General features: G+C 38.4%; 1 protein-coding gene and 1 long non-coding RNA gene across 2 annotated transcripts in view; both read left to right on the forward strand.

Annotated features, from left to right (window-relative positions):
• The first annotated feature begins 2,068 nt into the window (after positions 1 to 2,068).
• On the forward strand, positions 2,069 to 4,686 carry LOC103255589. The gene is made up of 2 exons (XR_504024.1): positions 2,069 to 2,149; positions 4,453 to 4,686. It is a non-coding gene; the product is annotated as an uncharacterized LOC103255589 (long non-coding RNA).
• A 9,517-nt stretch (positions 4,687 to 14,203) lies between these two features.
• Positions 14,204 to 27,272, forward strand: part of STK31 (serine/threonine kinase 31) — a 130,213-nt gene continuing 117,144 nt past the window's right edge. Inside the window, exons 1-4 of the mRNA XM_008053560.2 lie at positions 14,204 to 14,226; positions 15,802 to 15,848; positions 15,937 to 15,989; positions 22,046 to 22,144. Coding sequence (XP_008051751.1) covers positions 15,821 to 15,848; positions 15,937 to 15,989; positions 22,046 to 22,144 — 180 coding nt within the window. The 5' untranslated portion in view covers positions 14,204 to 14,226; positions 15,802 to 15,820. The remainder of the gene's footprint in view (positions 14,227 to 15,801; positions 15,849 to 15,936; positions 15,990 to 22,045; positions 22,145 to 27,272) is intronic.

Here is a 27,272-nt window from a genome sequence, read left to right on the forward strand (position 1 = left end):
CGAAAACACCTCTTATCAACAGGGTGTCTGAATGAAACGTAATTGTACACCTAACCCTTAACTGTACCCCACAAAACTATAATAAAAATACTGATTAATTATTAAAAAAAAAAAAAGAAATGTTTGTTGAATTGAACTGAATAAACTTCCTTTCAAATGCCAAAAAAAAAAAAAAAAAAATTAGCTGGCCGTGGTAGCACGTGCCTGCAGTTCCATCTACTTGGAAGGCTGAAGTGGAAGGATTCCCGGAGCCCAGCAGGTTGACGCTGGGGTGGCCGTGAGTGTGCAGTGGCACACTCAATGAAGGTAAGTCTGTAAGAGGTTTAGGTCAAATGGTCCAACATGACCCAGGGATAGACCCACAGTTTCCAGAGGAATGACTAGATAGCACACATTCTAAGCAGCCTTCTTTATTTTATTTTTCTCGTAAGGCGTTTATTAAAGATAGCAGGGCATGGTTGTACTCTGTGGTGATTGTGTATAGTTACTTGTTTTTATGTTACTGATTGAAGGTAAATGCATTCATATGCTTTAGGATCTAGATGAACAGGTATTCAGGTTGATGCTCTGTTTTGGAAATGAAAGAACCCAATGAAGACATTCACTTGCAGTGAAGGGGAACTTTCCCAAGAAATTATACTCTTGGGATGCTCACCAAGAAAACCAGATTTTTCCTACTGAAGCAATTTTAAATTCCTTCCAGCACATACATTAGTGCTTGATCTGCTTTACAAAGTAAATACTATGAAAAATGGCTAAAATATTGTAGTTTTGAAAAATTTTGAAGCTGGTAATATCACTATGGTTGCCTATACAAAGCCTCAGTCATTAAGTGTGTGCATATCTCATAAAGGATAACATGGAGTTCTAGTTATAAAATGTAAAAAGTGGTTGGGCAAATTGAGTGTATTCTTATTTATTTTTAGTCAGAGTCTCACTCTGTTGCCTAGATTAGAGTGCAGTGGCACGATCACAGCTACTGTAGTCTGGACTTCCTGGGCTCAGGAGATTCTTCCTCCCAAGTAGCTGGGACTACAGGCATGTGCCATGCCCGGCTATTTATCTGTTTGTTTATTATAGAGATAAAGTCTTGCCATGCTACCCAGGCTGGTCTTGAACTCCTGGACTCAGGCAGTCCTTTTGCCTCAATCTCCCGAAGTGTTGGGATTATAGGCATGAGCCACAAAACTAAATGTACTCTTATGTAGAATAGCTGTGTGAAGTCATTTAGTATGAACTGTTGAATATTTCACAAATGTGTGCCAGTGAAAATGACTTTTGTACTGTAATGCCATTCTTTTTATTTTTAAATTTTTTATTTTAAATATGTGGGGTACAATTCAGTGTTAGGTATACAAATGTTCATTATGCAGGTACCCTTGTTGATGAGGTGTGCCTTCCCCCTCCCCTGACAGTTTCCCACTACTGCCGATCCCTTTCTTACAGTTGTACGATAGTTGTTCAAGTTCTGCTTATGAGTGAGAACATGTGATACTAGGTTTTTTGTTTCTGTATGTATTGATCACTCAGTGTTATAGACTCTAAGTCCATCCAAGTTGCTGAAAAGTTCATAGTTTTGTCCTTCTTTATGGCTGCATAATACTCCATCATGTATATGTACCACATTTAAAAAATCAAGTCCTGTTTCGATGGGCAGCATGATTGGTTCCATGTTGTTGCTGTTGTGAATATTGCTGCAATAAACATACATGTGTGGTTATCTTTTTCATAGGTGATTTGAGTTCCCCTGGGTGTATTTCCGTAGGGGGATTGCCGGGTTTTATGGGAGGTCGATTTTTAAATCTTTTAGTAATCGCCACACTGTTTTCTGCAGAGGCTATACTAGTTTACACTCCTGGCAACAGTGTAGAAGTGTTCCCTTTTCACCGATGCCATTCTTTTTATAAAAGAACAAGGTGGTAGGATTAATGATCCATTTAGGCCATTTCTGGTTTGAAAAATAAAGCATTGTCACCTAGTAGGAAGAAACTCTTCTTTCTGTTTTTTATTTCATGGGAATATGTGATGATATAAATATATTACTTAGACTTTTTTTTCCTTGTTAGTAGCTACAAGTAGTCAAGTTTCTTCCTTAAGGAGACCTGAAGAGGATGACATGGCTTTCTTTGAAAGACAATACCAGGAAAGGGTAAGTTTTTGAGGAAATCTACTTGCATTAAATATTTACTTGTAACAAAACACTGTAAAATGATTATATATCAAATGTGGAACATGCTGAAGGTGTGGGAAATAATTTATAAAGTCCTTGCTTGTAGCTGACGTTAGGCCTTGAGACTTATTTAGAATAATTCAGACAAATAGGACTAATTCATAGTATATTTAATACACTGGATGATTTATGAAGGTCATAAACATTGGTTAAGCCGGGCTCGGTGGCTTAGCCTGTAATCCCGCGCCTTTGGGAGGCTGAGGTGAGTGGATTGCCTGAGCCCGCGGGTTCGAGACCCGCCTGGGCAGCGAGACCTCATCTCTACAATAAATCAAAAAATCAGCCGGGCATGGTAGCGCATGCCTACTCGGAAGGCTGAGGCAGAAGGATCGCCAGAGCCCAGCAGGTGAGACTGTGGTGGCTGTGAGCGGCCACTGCACTCCAGTCTGGGTAACCGAGTGAGACTCCAACTCAAAAAAAAAAAAAAAAAATTGGTTAAATACACAGATTGGTCAGTGATAAACATCAATAGCAGATTTGTAAATTATACGTATTCTGAACTCTTAATATATATTTTTTCTTAGAAGCTTTTAGGAATATCCAGGCTCAAACTGACATTACCCTGCATCCTTTAAGAAACAAAACAGTAAACATAAACATATTTTAACAATTTCCAGGGCTTAACAACTGTAGTCTTGATGTGTTCACAGTTTTAAGTAATGGTCATTTTTATCAGTTTTCCACCAGAGTGTAAAAGCCATGGAGATAAACATAGTATTTTATTCATCCTTGTATTTTCCCTAGTACTTAGTACAGTACCTTGTACTCAGTAAATTTTCAGTAAATATTTATGGAAAAGTAAGACTGGGTACAGTGACTCATGCCTGTAATCCCAGCAGTTTGGGAGACCTAGGCGAGAGTATTGCTTGAGTTCAGGAATCTGAGACCAGCCTAGGCAACATAGTGAGACCTTGTCTCTATAAAAAAAATCAAAAAATTAGTTAAGTGTGATGGTGTGCACCTGTAGTCCCATCTACTTGGGAGGTTGATGCAGTAGGATTGCTTGAGTCCAAGAATTTGAAGCCAGCCTAGGCAATATAGGGAGACCATGTCTGTACAAAAAAAAACAAAACAAAAATTAGCCAGGCTTGGTGGCGTAAACCTGTAGAGTCCCAGCTATTCGGAAGGCTGAGACAAGAGGGTCATTTGAGGCCAGTCGAGGCTGTAGAGAGCCAGGATTGTGCCACTGCACTCCAGCCTGGATGACAGAGTGAAACCTTGTCTCAGAACAAAACAAAACCCGAAACTACAAAAAAGCTTAAACCTAAGTGACTTCTTGTGAACTGACATGTACCAGATGCATTATTAGTACTTGTATTTTTCTGAGTGTGTGCAAGAATGATATGAGTATATGGTTTCTGAATGAGGTTCCCAAAAAACTCAAAGAGGAGAGAGAAGGAAGAAAGGATGGGGAAGAGACAGAGATGAGGTTAATTTGATTTTATTATGGGAATTTTTATTACCTTCCTGCAGTTTTACAGGATTCAGTAGATTGGCTTTACCAGGTCTCTTCTGATTTCTTGCTGTAATTTCTGTCACTTCAGAAGGTTGGAGTCCTGGCCTCCATCTACCATACCCCTATTTCCTCTCCCCTTCTCTTGCGGGTGCAAGGCAGTGATGCCACCTCTGGAAATTGGGGTGTGTGAGTGTGAGACGTGGTGAGAGGCAGGTGGACTTTGTGTTCTCCAGGGTCTTTAATCCCACGGAAAAGGTCTGTACCTGTCTAAAAAGTCAGAAGGCCACTTCTCAGGGTATTTGTGCTTCTTTTTTGCTTCAGCCTTAATGGCAGGGGGAAAGACCTTCAGGAAAGTAACTGTGGGAAGTAGAAAATGGAGTTGCGGGAAAACATCTTTAAAGCGGTCCATGTTCCAGAGATGACCCAGCTGGATAAAATGTATTCTGGAACTCTGTAGAGAATGTGTGTAGACTGGGTGTCAGGTTAGGCATTTAAACTTTTTCAACTTTTGATTTTAATTTATTATTTTCTCTAAAGCAGTATTCATTTATGTGTTATTAAAATGCTTCTGTAAAGTTAAAAACCAAACCATTTAAAATATGCAATTATGTTCCTTTGTCGTATTTTGACTTTAATATTTAGCAGCTTAATAACTGTGGAATGGCTGTGGATAAATAAGACATGAATCCAAATGAGGTTTGTCCAACCTTTTTTTCTTTAGAATGATTTACAAATTATTATATCAATAAATATTTTAAATTTACAGATAAAATTGGAAAGGGCTGCTAAGAAGAAAGGAAAAGCTCCTTTGCCATCAACGACAAAACCTTCATGAAGACTGTTGGAGAATTAAAGCCGTCAGCCAAATGTGTCTTTTTCATGTTTATTTAAATGTAATAATACAGTTTATTATTTCACACACTATTTACTTTTTACTGTATGAATTTCTTTTGATTGTTTCCTTAATTTATTTGAATAAGTAAAATGCCTTCAAAATTTATGATTTACTACTTTGTATATACTTTTTTTCTCTCCTAACAAATAAGGTTATTTTTATATGACTCAAAAACCTGAAAGTGCAGTAAATATTTTTAGTATGTCATAATTTAACTTTTTCATGATTTTTTTTTTTTGAGTTGGAGTGTCACTCCATTGCCCAGGCTGGAGGGCAGTGTCATGCTCACTGCCACCTCAGCGTCAACCTGCTAGGCTACAGCGATCCTTCCACCTCAGCCTTCCAAGTAGCCGGCTATAGACTACAGCTATCACGCCTGGCTAATTTTTGACTTATTGTAGAGATGAGGTCTCACCAAGTTGCCTGGGCACTTCTTGAACCTGTGGGCTAAGGCAATCCCCTCACCTTGGGCTCCCAAAGTGCTAGGATTATAGGCTGAGCCACTGAGCCCAGCTAGGATATTTTTTAAAATTGCAAGCTATTCAAAGTTTTGAACAAACATGAGTCACCTTTTCATCCAAAATAGTAAGTTAAAATCAATTATTTTTTATTTTTTCAAACTTTGTAATATTTATTTATGTTTTTAAATAAAAAACTTTTAAAATGATACAACCATTTTCTAGTGCTATCTACTGATTTCTAAGTTTTAAGTTGTACTGTTAACTACCCATGGTCTGTAACTGTTTTGGACACCTCTTTTATGCCACTTCAAATCCTCTTGGCTCCATTTCTTTCTTTTTTTTTTTTTTTTGGAGTTGGAGTCTCACTCTGTCACCCAGACTGGAGTGCAGTGGCCGCTCCCGGCCACTGCAGCTTCGACCTGCTGGGCTCCGGTGATCCTTCCGCCTCAGCCTTCCAAGTAGCTGGAACTACAGGTGCGCACTACTACGCCCGGCTAATTTTTTGATTTATTGTAGGCAGTCCACTCACCTCTGCCTCCCAAAGGCGCGGGAGGCTCCATTTCTTATGCCAGTACTTCTGTGAAACACTCCCAAGCTAGCTTCTGACAGTTTTACATGAAAGCCATTTGATAGTACCTTGGCTTGGGCCCATGTCATGGCTCTCCTGCTTCCTTCCTCAGGGGATCCTCTAACATGTGGCTTGGGATGCCCACTGGACCCCCATTGTATCCTATATGTGCAGCCCAAAGACGTACCTTAGGGCCCCACTTGAATAATGGGAGGTGGGACCCAGTAGATAAATACTCTCCCTTCCGTCTGCTGAATTGTGTTTCAGAACTTCCTCAGAAAATCCCATGGCATTGAGCACTAGTCACCCATAGCAGTGGCCAATTCAGTTGTATGTCCTTATGTAGCTTTCTCTTTGGCCCGTCTCCACTCCCCCATCCCTTGCTCTGGCTCCCTCGGATCACTTTCCAAATAGATGACCTGTATGAGAACATTTGTCTTAGGCTTTGTTTTTGGGCAGGGAGTAAACTCAGGCTGAGGTGGTTGGTACCAGGAACAGCTTTACCTTTGAAAGTGAGCAATCAGGATAGGATTCTGTGACTGGATCAGTTACTGCAGTGGATTTGGATGAGGTGCAGGTGGAAGAGGGAGTGTTAGGTTATGTAGTGGGTGTGCCATTAGAGTGGAATGAGATGCCTGGGAATTATAAAGATTTAGGTGATGGTTAGCTATTATGTGCTTTAGAAATCTTAGAAAATGGCATAGGCTTATGTTAGCCACTTAAGGCATGCAGTGTAAGCCAGAGTCCTCCTGTAGCATTCTTTAAGGCAACTCTCATTTCCCACAGATGCAGGGCAGACTGTGCAGAAAATCAAGTCCAAATCTAATAGTAAAGGTGGAAAGGTCACAGAGGAGACTGAATGCACAGCCTCAGTAGTCTCCAACAAAGCATGCTGACAGGAAAAGAATAGAACCCTAACTCCTGGGATGGGGACATTTGTGATGGTGGACTGGAGCACCGTTGAACCCTCAGGGTTCCTTGAACTTGTGAGCTGGCACAAGAAGTGCCCTCCAAGTTTCTAGAGAATAGACTGGCCTTGTCTTGAGCTCCTGCAAAGGCTTTATCTGAGGCAGCTGTATCACAGTGTGACACTTGTCCTCAAGACCCATCCTTGCTACCTCTCACTGAGTCCAAAGTAATAACTAGGATCAAATCTCAGCATACCCAAAATTGGGAAGTGCAGTCCTTTCTCTAGGAGGATAAGTTTCACTCTGAATAAACTAGACTCTGGGTAAAATTTATTGGCAGGAGCTCCAGAAACATGTCTGGGAGTAGATCTTGAAGGTATTGTATCAAGGGTTGGGGGTGGAATAGAAGCCTTAATGGGGGAGAGTGACATGGGTGCACTCATTCAGGACACATTAGTTTCCTGGCAAAGATGTCTGGAGTTGGTCCTGACACACTGCAAGGATGGCATATGGAAGATATGGTGGGTATGGTAGAGGTTTTTTTGGCATAGTATTGAGGAATGGTTCAGAAAGCTCAGGGAAGTGGGAATTAAGAATGGATTTGTTGCATGAAACTGGGGAAGCTACCACCTGACTTTTCCCAGGGAAGTTCCAGATGATACTCATAACTAAGGCAACAAGAAATGTAACAGTGAAGAGTATACTGGAAACTTTGAGAAGCTTGGCAGTGGTTGACCTTTACAGGTGCTATGATTGATGATGGTGCTGTCATGATACAGGGCTCTGCAGTATCAGTGTAGATAGATGGTGGGATGCAGAAATGTTGAGGGTCAAGTTGTGGAACTTAATTGTCAGAAGCTCAATGGACATAATGAACTTATTGGACGCTTTGGCATGGATTTGTGAATAAGTAAAGTTCATGATGTTACGAGGGGCAAGATAGAAGGCTGATCAGGATGTTATTTGACTTGTATAACTGCTTGCCCCCACCCCTCAAAAAAATTTGAGAACTGTCAAGGAGAAGGCTGATATAATTGTGGGAATGGAAAAAAACCACAGTTTCTTACTCAGTTTTCAGATCTAAGGTAGTGGAGGCCCATGATGGAAAGGGGAGCTTAGATGCCCTTGAGAAAGGATCCTTGATATGTTTGATAAATATCCCTTAACCTTTCCTTAAAGGAGCAGTCATGTACCATTATTTACCACTAACTATGCAGTGGATAAAGAGGAATACTCAACTTTTTCAACAAAGGACTGTTGGATACAGTGTCTAAGCTCACATGAATCCCAAAGGACAAAAAGACCATTGGGTTCAATGGTTAGCAAGTCAGGTTTTATGGAAGCCCAGTGATAAATGGAGTCCTGGCCAAAGTCCATCTCATAGTGGGTAAAATGGGCCTGGTCCCACTCTGTTTATGTCTGTAGTCTCTAAGTATAAATACCTGGGATAGGTACACTTTGTTTTCTGTTTTTTTTTTTTGAGTTGGAGTCTCACTCTGTCGCCCAGACTGGAGTGCAGTGGCCGCTCCCGGCCACCGCAGCCTCGACCTGCTGGACTCCGGCGATCCTTCCCCCTCAGCTTTCCAAGTATCCGGAATTACTTGGTAGCATGCGCTACCACGCCCGGCTGATTTTTTGATTTATTGTAGAGATGTGTCTCGCTGCCCAGGTGGGTCTCGAACCCGTGGGCTCAGGCAATCCACTCACCTCAGCCTCCCAAAGGCGCGGGATTACAGGCTGAGCCACCGAGCCTGGCGATAGGTACACTTCGAAGCTGATAGAACCCTTGGGTCTACACTGATAGTTCCTGCATCTTGCCCAGGGCACCTTAGATGCTGCAGGACAAAATTAATGACCTAGGGACCTTCCTTGACCAATGGGTCATGTAGACATAAATTCCCAATACCTCTCAGATGGTTCATATCATAAAGCATATCCCTGACTACTTGAAAGAGGAAATAAAAGTACTTTTTAATTGAATGACAATTGAAAACACAACATGGTAATATTTGTGGGTGCAGCTAAGGGAGTACTTAGAGAGAAAGTTATAGCACCAAATGCCTATATCAGTAAAGAAGAAAGATCTCAAATCAGTGACCTCTCAGCCTTTAGCTTAAGGAACTAGAAAGAGAAGAGTAAATGAAAACTAAAATAAATGAGAAAAAAAGGAAACTAATAAAGACCAGAACATAAATTGAAATAGAAAACAGAAAGGCAATAGAGAAAATCAGTAAAACCAAAAGCTGGGTTTTGACAAGACCAATAAAATTGATAAAACTCTAGGCTGACTAATACTCTAGGCTGACTAATTAGTGAGAGAGATAAGAGATACAAATTGCCTATATGAGGAATTGGAGTGGTGACATCAATACAGATCCTACAGATGTAAAAAGGATACTAGGGAATGTTATAAATAACTGTATGTCAATTATTTTGATAACGTAGATGAAATGGACAAATACCTTGAAAAACACTGCATTTGTAAACATGGAAGTACATACTCCTTCTGGAATCTTTAAGGATCATTCCAATACGGTCATGGAAATTACAGGGAGGCATTTGAAATTAAAGGATAACTCACAAGTTCCAGAAAAAGGAGGCATGGCGTGCTGTGCAGGGAGCCATACGGGAGGAGCGAACTCCAAGGGAGTGTGCAAATGCCTAAGCAGGTGGGGAGCTGAGGGAGTGGGAACCTGTGGGAAAGCACCTTCACTGGGAATCAGAGCAGAAAACACAAGCAGAAGGTGTTAGGAGATTTCAGAGGTACTTTTGAAAGTTACTAGGTCACAGTCAAGGGAGAGCAAGAAGGGGAACTTATGGCAAGAACTAGCTTTATTACACTGGTATACCCGGTCAGTTGGACAAGGAGCTTACAGCCTGTTTGGGGGGATGGATGTTGAAGCATCAGGAAAATGCAATGTTTAAAAAACAAACTGTCAAACTCACTCAACAATAAACAGATAACTCATTTCTATTAAAGAAATGGAATTTGTAATTAAGCTCCCCACCACAAAGGAAATTCTAGGCCCAGATGGCTGTGCTGTGAATTTTACCAAACATTAAAGGAACAAAGAAATTCCAGAAAATTGAAGTTGGGAATGCTTTATAACTTATTCTGTGTGACCAGCATTACACTGACAGCAAAACTAGACAAAGACATTACAAGAAGGGAAAATTTCAGACGAATGTCCCTCTTGAATATAGATGCAAAAATTCTTAAAAGTTTTTGCAACTTGAATATAAGAATATATAAAAAGGACAATATGTCATGGTCAAATGGGTTTTATCCAAGAAATGTAGGGTGGGTTTAACATTTTAAAATTAATCAGTGTGATTCATCATATTCACAAACTAAAAAAGAACCACATGATCATCTCAATAGAATGTAAAATAAGTATTTGCAACATTTAAAACACACTCATGATAAAAACTCTCAGTAAACTAGGGATAGAAAGTAAGTTCTTCAATTTGTTAAAGGGTTCCTACTAAAGTCCCACAGCTAATGCCATACTTGGTGAAAGGAAAATGCTTTCCTCCTAGGATCAGGAGCATGGCAAGAGTTGTCTACCTTTAGCCTTTCTATTTAATATTATACTGAGGATGGGCATAGTGGCTCATGCCTGCAATCCCAACACTTTGGGAGGCCGAAGTTGGAGAATTGGTTGAGCCCAGGAGTTTGAGAGCAGCCTAGGCAACATAGTGAGAACTCGTCTCTACAAAAAATGTAAAAAAATTCACTGGGCATGGTAGTGCATACCTATAGTCCCAGTTACTCAAGCACTGAGGCGGGAACACTGCTTGAGCCCTGAATTTAGAGGTTGCAGTGAGCCACGATCTTACCACTGCACTCTAGTCTGGGCGACAGAGTGAGACTCTGACTCAAAATGAAAATAAAACAAAAATAACAACTATCCCCCCAATATTATACCGAAGGATCTAGCCATGGCAAAAGACAAGATAAAAAAAGATAAAAACATAATGAACATTTGTATACCTAACCTGAATTGTACCCCACATCTTGAAAAAAATTAAAGAAAAAAGACAAGATAAAAAGAAATAAAAGACATCCAGATTGGAAAAGAGAAAGTAAGACAGTCTTTATTTGCAGATGACATGATCATCTATGTAGATAATTCTGTTAAATCTATTTTAAAAACTATCACTAAAAATAATAAGTAAATTTTCATGAATGCAGTAAATATGACCAACATACAAAAATTAAAGCAACAGTCTCTGTCTTCAAGACTTACTATAAAAACTACAGTAATCAAGACAGTATAGTATTATTCTAAAGAAAACAGATCAATGTAACAGAACAGAAAATCCAGAAATAGACTTTCATATACATGACCAAGTGATCTTTGACAATGGTGCAAAGACAATTCACTAGAGAAATGATAGTGCTTTCAATAAATGATGCCAGAAAAATTGAATATCCATCTTCAAAAATAAAGAACTTTGATTTATGTTTCACATCTTATAAAAGATTAACTCAAAAAGGATTATGATTTAAATGTAAAGCATAAACATGTAAAACTTTTAAAACAAAATATAGAAGAAAGCCTCTGTGAACTAGGTTAGGCAGAAATTTCATAGATACAACACAAAAGTGTGATTCATAATATAAAACTGATAAATTGGACTTCATCAAAATTAATAACTCTTGCTCTTTGAAACATTCTTTTTAGAGACATTCTTTTTTACGACTGCTATAGACTGGGAGAAAATATTTGCAAATGAGTATGAATTGTATTCATAGTATATAAAGAACCATCAAAACCCAACAATAAGAAAACAATCCAGTTAGAAAATGTGAAAGATTCTGAACAGACACTTCACCTGGAAAGGTATATGAATGGAAAATAAACGTAGGAAAAGACACTCAACATTTTACATAATATAGAAATAAATTCGAATTGAAACTACAAAGAGACACAACTATATATAAATATCGAAGCTTAGAAACACTGACAATTTTAAGTGATAGGGAGGCTATGGAGCAATTAGAACTCTTAAACACTGCCAGTAGGACTATAAAATAGTCAACTACTTTGTAAAACAATTTCTTAAACACACACACAATTCTATGACCTAGCTACTCCACTCCTAGGTATTAACCCAAGAAATATGAATACATATGTCCATACAAAGACTTGCACATGATAGCAGCTTTACCTGAAAAATCCCAAACTGGAAACAATCCAAATGTCTATCAAAAGGTAGCAGGGAGTGGTGGCTCATGCTTGTAGTCCCAGCATTTTGGGTAAGGCAGGAGGATTGATTGAGGCCAGGAGTTCAAGACCAGTCTGTGCAACATAGTGCAACCTCCTCAACACACACACACACACACACACACACACACACACACACACACACACACACAAATTAGCTGAGCATGGTGGCTTGGCCTGTAGTTCTAATTACTTGGAAGGCCGAAGTGGAAGGATCCCTTGATTTTAGGAGAATTTTTTCAGAAACTCAAAAAAGCAACACAAGCTGGGTGCAGTAGCTCAGCCTGTAATCCCTGCACTTTGGGAGGCTGAGGCGAGAGGATTGCCAGAGCCTGGGGGTTCGAGACCAACCTGGGCAACTTGGTGACACCTTGTCTCTACAATACATCACAAAAAACTTGCCGGGTATGGTGGTGTGCACCTGTAGTTCCAGCTACTTGGAAGGTTGAGGCAGAAGGATCGCCTAAAGCCAGCAGGTAGAGGCTGCGGTGACTGTGAGTGTGCCCTGCATTCCAGCCTGGGTGACAAGAGTGAGATTCCAACTCAAAAAACAAAACAACCCCTTCCCCCCCAAAAACAATGTTGTAGTCATGCAATGGAACAGTAACAGCAATAAAACCCAATGAATTATTGATGCTCAGGAAAAAATGGATTCTCAAAATAATTTGTTATTTGACAGAAATATTCAAGTATTCATATTGTATAATTCTATTAATATCAAAATCTACAAAATGCAAACTAATGTAACAGCACAAAGGTAGGCGGGAGTAGCCAGGTATCATAAATGGGCATGAAGAAACTTTTGGGGGTGATGGGAAAGCCTGATTATAGAGGTGATTTCTACAGTTAATATATGTTTACTCTCAACAAATTGTACACTTTTAAAGTGGGCAAAGGACGTGAACAGACACTTCTCAAGGGAAGACATACAAGTAGCCAACAAACATGAAAAAGATGCTCAGCCTGACTAATCATCAGAGAAATGCAAATCAAAATTTCAGTGAGATACCACCTAATACCAGTAAGGATGGCTATCATTAAAAACTCAAAAAACAACAGGTGCTGGTACCACTGCAGAGAAAAGGGAACACTTTTACACTGTTGGTGGGAACATAAGGTAGTTCATCCTCTGTGGAAAGCAGTGTAGTGATTTCTAAAAGAACTAGAAATTAAGCTCCCATATGACCCAGTGATTCCTCTCCTGGGAATATACCTGGAGGAACATAAATCGCTCTACCAAGAAGACACAAGCACATGCATGTTTAATGCAGCACTATTCACAATAGCAAAAACATGGTACCAATTCAGATGCCCATTGAAAGTGGACTGGATAAAGAAAATGTGGTACATATACACAATGGAATACTATGCAGCCATAAAGAAGAACAAAATCATGGCCTTCACAACTTGGATGCAGTTGGAGACCATCATACTAAATGAACTATCACAGAAACAACTGATTATTGCATGTTCTCATTCATATGTGGGCCCTGAAAACGAGTCTCTCTAGCACAAGAGTGGAATTGGCAGATGCTGGCCTCTGATAGGGGAGGGAAGGAGATTGGAGGAAGGTAGGCATATACAAACACAACAGGGTACCTGGTCTGCTACCAAGGGGAGAGAGGACCAGCTAGAAGTCCAAACTTCACCTGCATGCAAACCCTCACTTGTACCCCACAACTCTAAAATAAATAAAATAAAAACATTGTGCATTTTTGATATCTGCAGTTTATTGTGTTAATTATATCTCAATCAAGCTGTTAGCAATTACTTGGAGATAATTGTCAGTTGTTCAAAATTTGCCACAACTGTAACAACTGCATAGAACCGGAAGCAGTCGGGTTATAGTTTAGCCAAAAGACATGAAATGTTTTCCTTTTAATGACGTGAAAAAAGCTGCAACGCTAGAGAGAGCTGTGGATGCTAAGAAGGGGTTGAGAAATCCTTGGAAAGCTACTAAATCTGAAAAACACGTTTTCATTTTCCAAGGTCATTTTCTCCTTTGCATCGTGTAAACAGCAAGTTGAGATTCTTCTAATGTGGGTGTTTTTGCTATTCAGATCCGTATCAACAAATTAGGAAGGATGATTCGTCACCATCTATGTCATTGCTTGAAGCCTTGCGAATGTAACCGGCCATTAGCTCGCAGGTACAGGGAAACTCTCCCCCCGCCCCGGGGCCTATAAATCCCTCCCTGGGCAGCCTTAGTGCGCTGCTCTTCTGAGAGTGTCGGTAATCTCCGTGGCGGGGTCTCTACCGACCTGAGCAGCCACGTGATTCGTCTGTCACTTCCCGCCAAACTCGGATGCCCGCGCTGCAGAACGTGCGCAGGCGCAGTGTGGGCCCCGCGTGGGCGAAGCATGTGGGGGGGTAAGCTTGTACGCGCGTGCGCGACGTTGGTGGGCGGAGGGCCAGAAGCCTTGGCGAGCCGAGGGCTGAGGTCGCTGATCTAGGGCGTCTGCGGCGGCAGGTGTGAGGTCGTCCTGAGGCCTTGTGGTAGGTGCGATGGCGGCCGCTTCAAGGGCTGTGTTTTTGCCGCTGGTTGCGTTTGGGTCTCGAAGGCCGGGACGAGGCCCATTTCCTGGTCTTCCGCCGTCTTGAGCCACCCCCTCACCCCCCTGCCGAGTGGCGCCAGGTACCCCAACTTTTGAGGGCGGTGCAGGCAGGTGAAACCTGTTTGCAGATAACCCCAAGTGACCTTGGTGAGGACCAGGATGCGCAGGCTGCTCCAGGGGGCAGTTTGGGTCCCCCCTTCCCGCAAATTCTGTGCGATTCAGACTTCAAAATCCCTCCCAAAACATGTGTCGAGCAGCGTGTTGTACCCACTTCCTTCAAGTTCTCCTCTCTCCAGTGGAAATACGGACATCCAGTTGATGATCCAGGGCTGCAGACAGTGGCTACAGCATCAGTTCTTCGTGGTCGTTTTAAAATAAGATTTTGAAACTGTTCTAAAAATATTAGCTTCTTGAAGTGTGTGGCGGGATGCCAAAGTGAACATTTTCATTTTCACTAAGTTTCAGACTTTAAAGCTTCCAGAGAAATATGTAATCTATCTAAACAGAGTCCAGCTTGGTTTTGCACGTTTTTTGGTCAGTTGATTTTAAAAACGACTTTTGGACTGGTATTAAAGAAGCCCTATTTTGAAAACATTTTGTTGGCACTTTTTGAAAATTTGAAAAAAGCTGTAACAAAAATAAAACAAGTTTTAAAATTTTATGAGGCTTTTTTTCTGTGAAGAATTAACTTTTCCCTTTTCATAGTTGAGACAGCATTTGACACTTTAGTAGTGTTCTGAGATAACTTTTATAGCCCTTTAAAAACTGTTTTAATTTTCTTCAATATTTATGAATAGAAAGTGCAATAATCTAGTGCACTGAGGATAAAATTATAAAACAGACATTTTTTTAGAAATATTTTGCTGTTGGTAAAGTATAATATGACATAATGAAAATTATTTTTAAAGTAACAGGCAAAATTCGGTTTGTTTTGCACTCTTTAATCCCAGGGTATCTTCAAAAATAACGACTGTGCCCTTTAAGTAAAATTGATTATCAGTCTGAAGCATCTGTTCTATTGTGGTTTCTCTTTGTTTACGTTGTGAAAGTCCTACTCTTGTTTTAGGAGGACATTACTTTTTTAAAAGACTATGCACATTGTTCCAAAGTATTGATTTATGTAAGTGACCAAAATGTACATGTGTCACACTTCGGTGTAAATATTTGGCTAAAGAGACAATTTTTTTTCTTTTTTCTCTTTCTTTTTTTTCTCTCTTTTCACGTTTTTAACAGTTTGGGTTAGTTCCATAAAGAGATAATTTTAAGAGTAGAGAGTGTATGTGATGAAATTGCATTTATTACTGTATACTCAAAATGGAAGAGTTAACTATTGAAGAAAATACATTTAAGGTTGTTTTAAGTATAGAGTTTGAATTTTGATAACTTCATTTAGTACAAAACATACTTGTAAGAATTTAAACATTATGAGACTTAGTCTTTATTCATTGTAAATAGATAAATTATTATAACCTAATTCAAGGTACTGAATTGTTTTAGTTTTTCAGGAATTGTCCAAATGGATGAAGATGTACATTACAATAAAGGTACTGACACTAAAAATTATTTTGGGGTGTTAGAGCTAGGTGATATTGATTTAGTTCTAATTTTCTTTGCATTGTGATTTGCTTTTAGTTGAAGACGTGGTTGGGAGTCACATAGAAGATGCTGTAACATTTTGGGCCCAGGTAAATAGCAGTCTGGTTAATTTCCTTTTCTCCCCTCTCCCAACTTATTTCCTCCCCAACAACAACAAAAAAGAAAAGCCTAGGAATAAATATATTTATCATTTTCAATGCCTACCTACTTTTTATTGAATAATTTAGCTCAAGGCATTCCTAGAAGACACATGGCTACAGCTGGGACTTTACCTGAGGTAAGAGTAGTATGCATATAATACGCCAAGTTTTGGTTTTTTTTTTGAGTTGGAGTCTCACTCTGTCGCCCAGGATGGAGTGCATTGGCACGCTCACGTCCACCCCAGTGGCGACCTGCTGGGCTCTGGTGATCCTTCTGCCACAACCTTCCAAGTAGCCGGAACTACAGAAGTGTGCTACCACGCCCAGCTATTTTAATTGTAGAGACGAGATCCCGCCAAGTTGCCTGGGCTGGTCCCGAACTTGTGGGCTCAGGCAGTCCACTCACCTTGGCCTCCCAAAGTGCTGGGATTACAGACTGAGCCTCTTTTTTTTTTTTTTTTTTTAAGAAAATTGACAAGATTGTGATTTCAGAATTACACTAAATTTAATGCCAACATTCTAGGGTGCATAAATCACTGAAGTTCGAGAGTCTGTTGTATTTGTGAAGTTATAGCCCCATCTACTGGTCTCTTATAAGATTGTTTCTTGAAAGATAAGTTTTAAAACCTGTCATTTTTTTTTCTAACAGCTTAAGTTTGAATTTGAGATATGATATTCTCCTTATAAAATTAGAAACACTAATGAAGCATTTCTAATTTTCATTGGAAGACTGCAAGTCAGATAAGTTTACTCAGTTTTAAATACAAAGTAAAGCACCAAAGTGCTTGTGTTCCGGAATTTAAGATGATTAATCTCTCTAATGCATAAAATTACAATTACCTACTACTTTTTGACATGAAGTATACATGTTACGGGAAAGAAGGGAATTACATTTGCATGGGAACTCCATTTTGTGGGAGTGGAGTGAATTAGTAATGTGTGAAATAGAATTTATTAGAAGAAAGTTCTAGAATAATGTGATTAACCAGAGTTCTTAAATACATAGTACTGTTTGCTTAACAGTGGGGATATAGTCTGAGAAATGCATTGTTAGGCGATTTTGTCATTGTGTGAGTATCACAGATTGCACTTAACTTAAACCTAGGTGGTATAAACTACTACACACCTAGGCTATGTGTTAGTCTCTTGCTCCTAGGTTACAAACCTGGATAACATGTACTTATACTTAATACTGTAGGCAGTTGTAACACAATGGTATCTGTGTATCTAAACATACATAAACATAAAAACAGTACAGTAAGAGTGTGGTGTAAAAGATTAAAAATGACACACCTGTATAGGGACCATGAATGGAGCTTGCTGGACTCCAGATTGCTCTGGGTAAGTCAGTGAGTGATTGGTGAGTGAATGAATGTGAAGGCCCAGGACATGGCTACACACTACTGTAGACTTTATAAGCACTGTACACTTACACATTTTTAAAATAATAAACTAACCTTACTGTAACTTTTTTTACTTTATAAACTTAATTGTTTAAAAAAATTTTTTTTTTTGAGTTGGGAGTCTCACTTTGTTGCCCAGGCTGGAGCATAGTGGCATGATCATGGCTCACTGTAGCCTTGATCTTCTGGGCTCAGGTGATCCTTCCCCCTCAGCCTTCCAAGTAATTGGGACTACAGGCATGTGCCACCATGCCCATCTTATGCTTTGATTTTTTTTGTAGAGATAAGGTCTTGCCATGTTGCCTAGGCTGATTTTTGGCTGAAGCAGTCCTCCTGTCATAGCCTCCAAAGTGCTGGGATCACAGGCATGAGCCACTGAGCCTTGCCCCCCCATATATATACACATACACACACACACACACGTATGTGTGTGTGTGTATAGAGAGAGTAACTTTTTGACTTGTCTGTAATAACATAGCTTAGAAATTTTTTTCTTTCTTTCTATCTTTTTTTTTTTTGTAGAGACAAGATCTTGCTATGTTGCCCAGGCTGATATTGATCTCCTGGCCTCAAGTGATCCCACCTCAGTCTCTCAAAGTGCTGGGATTATAGGTGTGAGCTATTGTGCCCAGCCTGCAATAACATAGCTTAAAATATATCGTATTGCTGTACCGAAATATATATATATATATGTTTGAGTTGGAATCTCACTCTGTTGCCCAGGCTGGAGTGCAGTAGCACGATCATGACTCACTGCAACCTTGACCTCCTGCTTCAACTTCCTGAGTAGCTGGGGCTACAGGTGCATGGCACCATGCCTGGCTACTTTTTTTTTTTTGTAGAGACAAGCTTTCTCTGTGTTGCCTAGGTCTCGAACTCTGGACCAATTCTCCTGCCTCGGCCTCACAAAGTGCTGGAATTGCAGGCATGAGCCACCATGCCCAGCTGTCCTTATTCTGTAAGCTTTTTTCTATTTAAAAAATTGAGCTTTTTAAAAAAACTTTTAAAACTTTTTTGTTAAAAACTAAGATACAAACACCCATTAACCCAAGTCTATCTAGGTCAGAATTATCAATAATATCATTGTTTCCACCTTCATGTCTTGTCCCACTGGGAGGTCTTCAGGGTCAGTAACATGTATGGAGCTGTCATTTTCTGTGATAACAATGCCCTCATCTGGAATACCTTCCAAAGGACTTGCTTAAGACTGTTGTACGGTTAACTTAAAAAAAATGTCAGAGGAGTACACTAACAATAAAATGCATATACCAGTAACATAGTTGTTTATTTTCATTAACAAATATTATGTACTGTGCATAATTGCATGTGCTATACTTTTATATGACTGGCAGCACAGTAGGTTTGTTAACACAGTGTAACTATAAACAAGTGAGTGATGCAATATGCTACGATACTATCACTATAACATCACTAGGAAATATTGTGAGTATATGTGGTCCATCATTAAGCAAAACATTGTGATGTGGTGCATGACTGTATATAGCAAACATTGTAGAAGATTGGTGTGATAGAAAACTTGTGAATTTGTGGTCCTGTTTATGCACATATTCTTGGCAACTTTGTTTCTACTTATGCATATTCTCTAAATGGTGCTTACAAGTTCCAGTTCTGTGCCTGTTGTCTCTGTATTAATGGCACCTGTTTCACTCTTAAGTGTCAGGTTGGATGATAAATTATAATGTTTAAGCTCGTTATACAGGCGCATTCTTTATTCACTTTAAGACTATTTTCTAGACCAGTGCTGTCCAGTAAAAATATGTGAGCCACATAAGTAATTTAAATATATTTTTAGCAGTCACACTGAAGAAAATAAATAAACAAGTGAAATTAATTTTAACACATATATTTACTTAACTCAATATATTAAAAATATTTCAAATATAATTAGCATAAAAATATGAACAGGTTAGTTTATATTTTTTGTATCAAGTCTCTGAAATTCAGTTTGTGTATTAGACTTACAGCATATCTCAAATCAGACTAGCCATGTTTCAAGTGGGTATTGACTTTTGTATTAGTTAGTACAACTCTAGACTTTGATTTCAGTTGATTTTGTGAAGAAGTTGATTGAATTTGGAACTATAAGCCAACAGTCAGCAAATTTTTTTTATAAAGGATCATGTAGTAAATACTTTATAATTTGTAGGCCATTCAGTCTCTGTTGCAACTATTCAACTCTGCCAGCTCTGCCGACTGTCCTCGTAGTACAAAATCAGCCATAGACAATATGTGGATAAATGTACGTAGCTGTGATCCAGTAAACCTGATTTATCAAACAGTTGACTATAATTTGCCAACCTTTGATTTAAAATATTAAGTTGAGGCCCCTGTAGAAATTTTGACACATTTCAAAAAGTTAGGAAGTATGCCTTTAATGCATGAAAAGATAAAAAATTAAAACTACTAATGGTATACAAGTGAATGTATTGATCATTTCAAGAAGCAAGTTGTAAAATTTGGTTGCAGTTAAGGTAGGATGTAGGCATAAGAATAAACAGAGATTTAGAAATATGTGGAGGCAGGTCAGGGTGGAAATCTGCTCACATATATTCTGTTTTTCTGCCACTATGGGTTTCTGCCCTGTAAGCTGCTTAGAACATTTCAGTTATTGATGTGCCCACTTGGAGGAGTGGCAACTGAAGGAATCTGAAGTATTTGACTCACCTACTTCTTTCTTTGAAAGAAGGACCTTGCAGCCAGGCTCTGTGGCTCAGCCTGTAATCTCCCATGCTTTGGGAGCCTGAGGTGAGTGGATTGCCTGAGCCCGTGGGTTCGAGACCTGCCTGGGCAACTTGGCAAGACCGCATCTCTACAGTAAATCAAAAAATTAGCCAGGCATGGTGGTGCATGCCTGTAGTTCCAGCTACTTGGAAGGCTGAGGTGGAAAGGTCGCCGGAGCCCAGCGGGTCGAGGCTACAGTGGCTGGGAGTGTGCTACTACTGCATTCCAGTCTGGGCAACAGAGTGAGACTCCAACTCAAAAAAAAAAAAAAGGGAAGGACCTTGCATATAGTGACAGGGTATAATTTAGTGGGTATTTTAATATATTCTGAACTATAGAATGTTGTTTCCAGGGATTTATTCATGCACGCTCCTTCCAATGTTTCTGGGGGTCAGTTTACATTCGGGTCCAGTTTTTTCTGTACAGAGACATTGATATTCATCATGATGTCCTTCGAACTGCTCTTTCAGAACTTTTCTGTCCTCACATATAATCATGTTCTTTCTAATGCTACTGAATATTTTGTTGGTATTTCTTTAGAATATATATGCATATTTTGAAAAATTAAACTTACAGGAAAGTTGAAAAATTAGCGCAAAGGCTAGAACATACCTCTGTAAACTCCTCACCCAGCTTTTCTTTATGCCTACATGTTATATAACCATAGTACAATTGTCAAAGCCAGGGGATTAACATGGTTTCAATGCCATTAACTAAACTATAGCCCCGTTTTCAAATTTTACCAGTTTTTTTTTTTTTGGTCTCTTTTCTGTTCCAGGATCCAATCCACAATCCAATCCCACATTGTGTTTAGTTGTGTATGTTTAGTCTCTTGACCTTTGATGGCTTCTCAAATTTTTCTTGTTTTTCCTTGTATTTGATTAGTGCTGGTCAGTTATTTTATAGAGTATCCCTTAATTTGGGTTTGTTTGAGAATTTCTCATAAACAGATTGTCAGGAATACCACAGAAGTAATATTGTATCCCTCTCAGTACATCATATTGGGGTTTCATAGTGTGATATACCTTATTATTGATGATGTTAACCTTGATTCACTTGGGTAAGGTGGCAGTTTCTGAGTTTATTCACTGTAAAGTTGCTATATTCTCTTTTGTAACTAATACATGTTTTAGGAGCAGACACATTGAGACTTGTCTAATCCAGTTTCTCCGTAACTTTTCATTTATGAATTTTATCATTTATTACTATAGTGCTTGCCTAATGATGATTATCTGTTTCCCACATTCCTTCTACATTTGTTAATTGAAATTCTTCCCTAAGGAAGATCTGTCTCTTCTCTGTCATTTGGTAATTAAATAATTGATATTAATATAGACTCAGTAATTATATTAGTATAGACTCATGAAAATTTATTGTGTGTTATAATCCAATGCTATCATTATTTGTTGTTTAAGTTATTCAGCTTTGGCTATTAGGACAATATTTGCCAAAGAACGCAGGTTGGCTACTTGTCTTTAAGCATGCACCCCCCCCTTTTAAAAAAGTATTTCTTTACTTTCTGGCACCATCAGATGTTCCAGGGTCTTCTCTCATTTCTTAGTCCTGCCCCTGGAATCAAGCACTCTGTTAAGAAGTCCTCTCCATGTGACTTAATAATATTTGGTATTTTGTTTGAATTCCAAGTAATTTGAACTCATTGGGAAGTAAACTTTTTCTATTGCCTAGTCTTATTTCTTATAAATAACTCATTTGAATTATGAAAAAATGCTGACATAGAATCTGATTTAATTTCTAACACTCTAAAATCTTTTAATTATCATACTTAGTAGAACCCCCAAGTGTATAAAACACCATTAAATAATATTTTACTGAGTCTTGTACTGTATCTGTTCTTTCTAGAGTATCAGTAGAAATAAGGATATCATGAAGATTGGTTGCTCACTGTCTGACATTTGTCCTCATGGCACTTCAGTTTTGGGGAATCTTGATCTAACGAAGGTGAGCCATATTCTTGAATGTAATTATTTCACCCCCCTGTTAGCTTTCCTATGTCTTATATTTTATAGTTTTTGGAATTTTCTGTATATTTGAAAAGAAGAGGCAGATTTTTAGAATTTGTGTAAACTACTGTGATAGTAAATTTATTCATTCAGAAATAAATATGGACTGAATATTAGCCTTAAAAAGGAAAGAAATTTGACATAAGCTACTACATGGATGGATCTTTAGGACATTAACTGAATAAAATAAGCCAGTCATAAAAGGACAAATACTGTTTGGTTCCACTTAAGTAAATTACTTAGAGTAGTCAAAATCACAGAGACAGAAAGTAGAATGGTGGTTACCAGGGACAGGGGGAAGGGTGGCAATGAAGGGGAGTTGTTTAATGGATATAGAGTTTCAGTTTTATAAGATGAAAAGAGTTATAGAGATGGATGGTGGTGATGGTTGCACAGCTATATGAATGTATTTAAATGCCATGTTTTTAACTACACTTAAAAATGGTTAAGATAATAAATTTTATGTTATGTATATTCTACCACAGTAAAAAAAATTGGAAAAAATAGATTAAAAGTTGTAATATTCTAACTAAAAAAACAAAAATAAAACCTATGGACTGTCTACTATGTACCAGGCACTGTATTCAGCATTAAGTATGTAATAGTGAACAAAATAGAATTTTTGCCTTTAATTTGAGTATCCTCTTTTATTCAAAATCTGTGAGAGATATCTTTATGGAGAATAATTTTGTTATCTTTTTTCTTTTTTTAAATTAAGGTATAACTTGCATACCATAAAGTATATACTGTTTAAGATCTCAAGTATTATAGCTTGGTGAATTTTTGCATATTTATGTATCTATGTACCCATGGACCAAGATATGGTTCCATCATCCCAGATAATTCCATGGGGCTCCTTCTCAGTTGATTCATAGTCATTAGTTACTCCAACAGAGGTAACCGTCTTTCTGACTCTATTACCATAGATCATTTGCCTGTTCTTTAATCATGCAGTGTTTACTGTATGTGTCTGGCTTCTTTTCATAATTTCTGAGATTCATCCATGTTGCTGTGTATATTTATGTTTTTGTAATTTTTTATTTTACAAGGTATGCAGTGTTTCATAGTATAAATATAATAAACTGTTTTCCTTTGATGGGCATTTGTATTGTTTGCAGTTTTTGGCTACATGAATGAAACTGCTACGAAATCTTTATATGTCTTCTGTTGGATGTATTGACTTTTTTTTTTTTTAAATTTTAAAGATGTGGGGTACAATTCAGGGTTATGTATACAAATGACTCATTTCTTTTGTGCTTATACCTGGCAGTAGAATGGCTAAATCATAGGCTACACGTTTCATTTTAGTAGATGCTGCTAAATAGTTTTGCAAAAGTGTTGAACCAATTTACATTCTTACCAGCAGTTTGTAAGTGTTCTAGTTCCTCCATGTCCTCGCCAACCCCTTGTATTGTTGTCTACTGAGGTTAAGCATACTTTAATATTCTTATCAGCCATTTAAATATTCTCTTTTGTAAAGTGCCTGCTTATATCTTTTCCCCATTTTAAAATTAGTTTATTTGTCTTGATTGATTTGTAAGAGTTCTGTTTGTATTCTTGATGAGTTCTTTGTCTTATATGTATTGCTAGTATCTTCTCCTCCTCTGTGGCTTACTACTTGCTTGATACATTTGAAGTCTAATTTATTAATTTTTTTTCTTTTTGGCATGTGCTTTCCTGTTTCCTACTTAATTCTTTTTTACTTATTCCAAGATCATAAGTATATTCCTGTGTGTGCTTGAGTGTGTGTGTGTTTCTAGAAGTTATACCTTTTGTATTAGGGCTATAGTTATACCTAGTAAATCTCTGGTTATAATCTGAGATAGAGATGAAATTTATGGATTTCCATGTGGATATGCAAATATGCCAGCACTATTTATTGAAAATACTACTTTTTCTTTACTGAATTGTATTGGCATCTTTGTTTTAAATCAAGTGACTATATAACGATCTTTTTCAAAATCCTGGATACCTGTAATCTTAAGTGCTCATTTTCTCTTCAAGAATTTACCTTTTGGACATTTCTGTAAGTATACAAAGATGTCTGTACAAAGATATTTATTGCAGCATTATTTGTAATAGGCAAAACTGGAGGTTAACTAAAAGTCTCTCAATATATAACAAGAGTAGTAGTAATTATAATAGAACTTAATTTTCTTTGTAAGGTAGTGTTCTAAGCGTTTTGCATGTACTAACTAATTTAATCCCCATGGCAACCCTATGAGGCAGGTGTTACTATTATTTTATACATTTTTTTGGGGAATTGAGGCACAGCCAGGATGACTTTATTAAAGTTACTAGCTTTTTGATGGAGGATCAAGTATTCAGATACACAGAACCTGTCCTTTAACTGTTGTTGGATACTGAAAACATGAACAAATTGTGGTAGATCCTTATTTTGGAATACTAAGTAATCATCTTTGGGGCTAGTCCAAAGGCGAGTGCAAAGTTTAAGGAGGCACTTACCTTTACACATATGTAAGTGCGAGGTTGATGTCTAAAAGTTGGTGCCACCTTAAATTTTGTGCTGGTGTGCCTAACTTGCCTTAATTTGCTTGCTCTAGGCCCTGGTTATTTAAATGAGGGCGATCTGAGTGTTTGTATTTCCCCAGAATTTACAATGTAATCCTAACCTCTAAAATGTTGATTAGTGGCCCTCTTATCAGGTCACTAATCCACTCATGAGTGGGATTAGTGCCCTGATAAGAGGACCACCAATAAAAGAAGCCCCAGGGAGCTTGTTTGCTCCTTCCATGTGTGAGGACATGTGGAGTAACAAAAAGGTGGTACTGTTTATGAAGAACAGACCCTCACTACACACCAGATCTGCCAGAGTGTTGATCTCGGACTTTCCAGGCTCCAGAACTGCGAGAAATAAATGTTTGTTATTTATAAGACACTCAGTCTATGGTATTTCGTTTTAGCAATCCAGATTGACTCTGACACAGGTGGGTCTCTGTATTCTGACAGAACAGTGTATATAAAATGAACCCATATGAATAAATGAGAAACAAAGCATAAGCATATATTCATGAACTTAGTGCAAATATAAAATTGTTTTCTGGAGACCCATGTTGGAGAGTGCTAGGAAGTAAGTCTTAACCTCTTTTGATATACTTTGATTTTCTTTTAATAGCACACTCCTATTAGTTTTGTTTTAAAATCCATATAAAAAAGTATAAGAAAAATAAATTGAAGGAGGAAAGTATGCTGGAATTACATGTCAGATGCATAAGGTAATGCAATTTGTAAAGTTTTTTTTAGTATTGCTGTAGTCTGTGACTATATTTAATATTGTTATAAATTGATGAAGACACACTTCCTTTTCCCTATTGAATATAAAATAATTTGGTTACATTACCAAAAATTTAAACTAGTGTCAGTAATAGGCATCTGGGTATAAGCCACCTCTGAGTATTCATAAATGGATTATACTTTGTAAATTTCCTAAGTGTTCTGAGTGGTTCTCTCCCTCTCATGTAGGCAGTTCATAGGCTATGAAGAGTGGAGTTGTAGTGGGGAAAAGATTGGACCCAGGCACGATGGGGGTGAATATAGAGTTCTGTCTGTATTCTAAAGGCAAAGACATCTATCTGGTGTATGTTATGGTGGTGGATATTTTTCACATGAACAGAGCCAAGCTTGGTTGAGTCAAAGCTCTATTCCTGGAAACAAGTGTCCTCAAAACTGCCTCAACTGGGTTCAATAAACCATTGCATTTCTGTCATTTACCATATATCAAACTGTTAGTTAATCATATTGGTATGCTATTACAAAGTTTTATGGATAATATGATCTTTTGCAGAGTTTGAAATTGGAATAGGGCTATTGATTATCTGCTATTTTTGCTACTAACCCCATCTGCTTACTAAAAAATAAATAAGGTGGTTGGGAGAGGGTACCTTGTTGTCCTCTCTTGCACTTCAGTTATTAAATGTTAGCGGAGGGAACCCGAGTTAAGTGCTAATTGAACACACCTATACTTCGTAGTTTTTTTTTTGAGTCAGAGTCTCACTCTGTTGCCCAGGCTAGAGGGCAGTGGCATGCTCACAGCTACCGCAGCCACGACCTGCTGGTCTCAGGTGACTCTTCCACCTCAGCCGTCCAAGTAACTGGAACTACAGGCACACACTACCATGCCTGGCTAATTTTTTGATTTATTGTAGAGACAAGGTCTTGCCAAGTTGCCCAGGCTGGTCTTGAACCCGTGGAATCAGGCAGTCCTTTCACCTCGTCCTCCCAAAGTGCTGGGATTATAGGTGTGAGCCACTGTACCTGGCCCTGTAGCATTTCATCTGTTAGATATTTATTTGTGTGTGTGAATTTATTTATACTTTGTTATTTTGGTGAATTGAGGGTTTTAAGGTTTTACAATGTGTATTATTTTTCCTCTAAAATAAATCTGTGAGGCTGGGCTTGGTGGCTCAACCTGTAATCCCAGCACTTTGGGTGGCCTAGGTGAGTGGATTTCCTGAACCTGTGGGTTCGAGACCAGCCCCCGGGCAATTTAGTGAGACCTCATCTCTACAATAAATAAAAAATTATCTGGGTGTGGTAGCGCACACCTCTATAGTTCTGGCTACTTGGAAGACTGAGGAGGAAGGATCGCAGGAGACCCAGCAGGTCGACGCTGGAGTGACCATGAATGTGCCACTGCACTCCAGCCTGGGTGACAGAGTAAGACACCAACTCAAAAAAAAAAAAAAAAATTTATATTTATATATATATATATATATATAAAATCTTTCTTGGTAGGAAATATGGATTCTACCATGGTTAAGAATTAGACTTCAGTGGCATGTATTTGGCATGTTTATGCCTAAAAATATTAGTTGTACCAGTTATGTCTACACACACCAAAATAGTATGACTGTAAGTCTTTGATGTTTGTGCCTTTAAAAAAGTGTTCTGTTTTATGTTCCTTCTCCCTCTTTTTTTGGAGAGGCAGAATAGCATAATGGACACTGAATTCAGAAGTTTGAATCTTGGTTCTGCTGCTTACTAGTTGACTTTGGGTACACAGTGGCATAAACAAAACTACCTGCCTCATAGGGTTGTTGTGAGAA

Source organism: Carlito syrichta, unplaced genomic scaffold, assembly GCF_000164805.1.
Source record: "Carlito syrichta isolate Samal-C Ts95f unplaced genomic scaffold, Tarsius_syrichta-2.0.1 Scaffold288283, whole genome shotgun sequence".
Classification (NCBI taxonomy): Eukaryota; Metazoa; Chordata; class Mammalia; order Primates; family Tarsiidae; genus Carlito; species Carlito syrichta.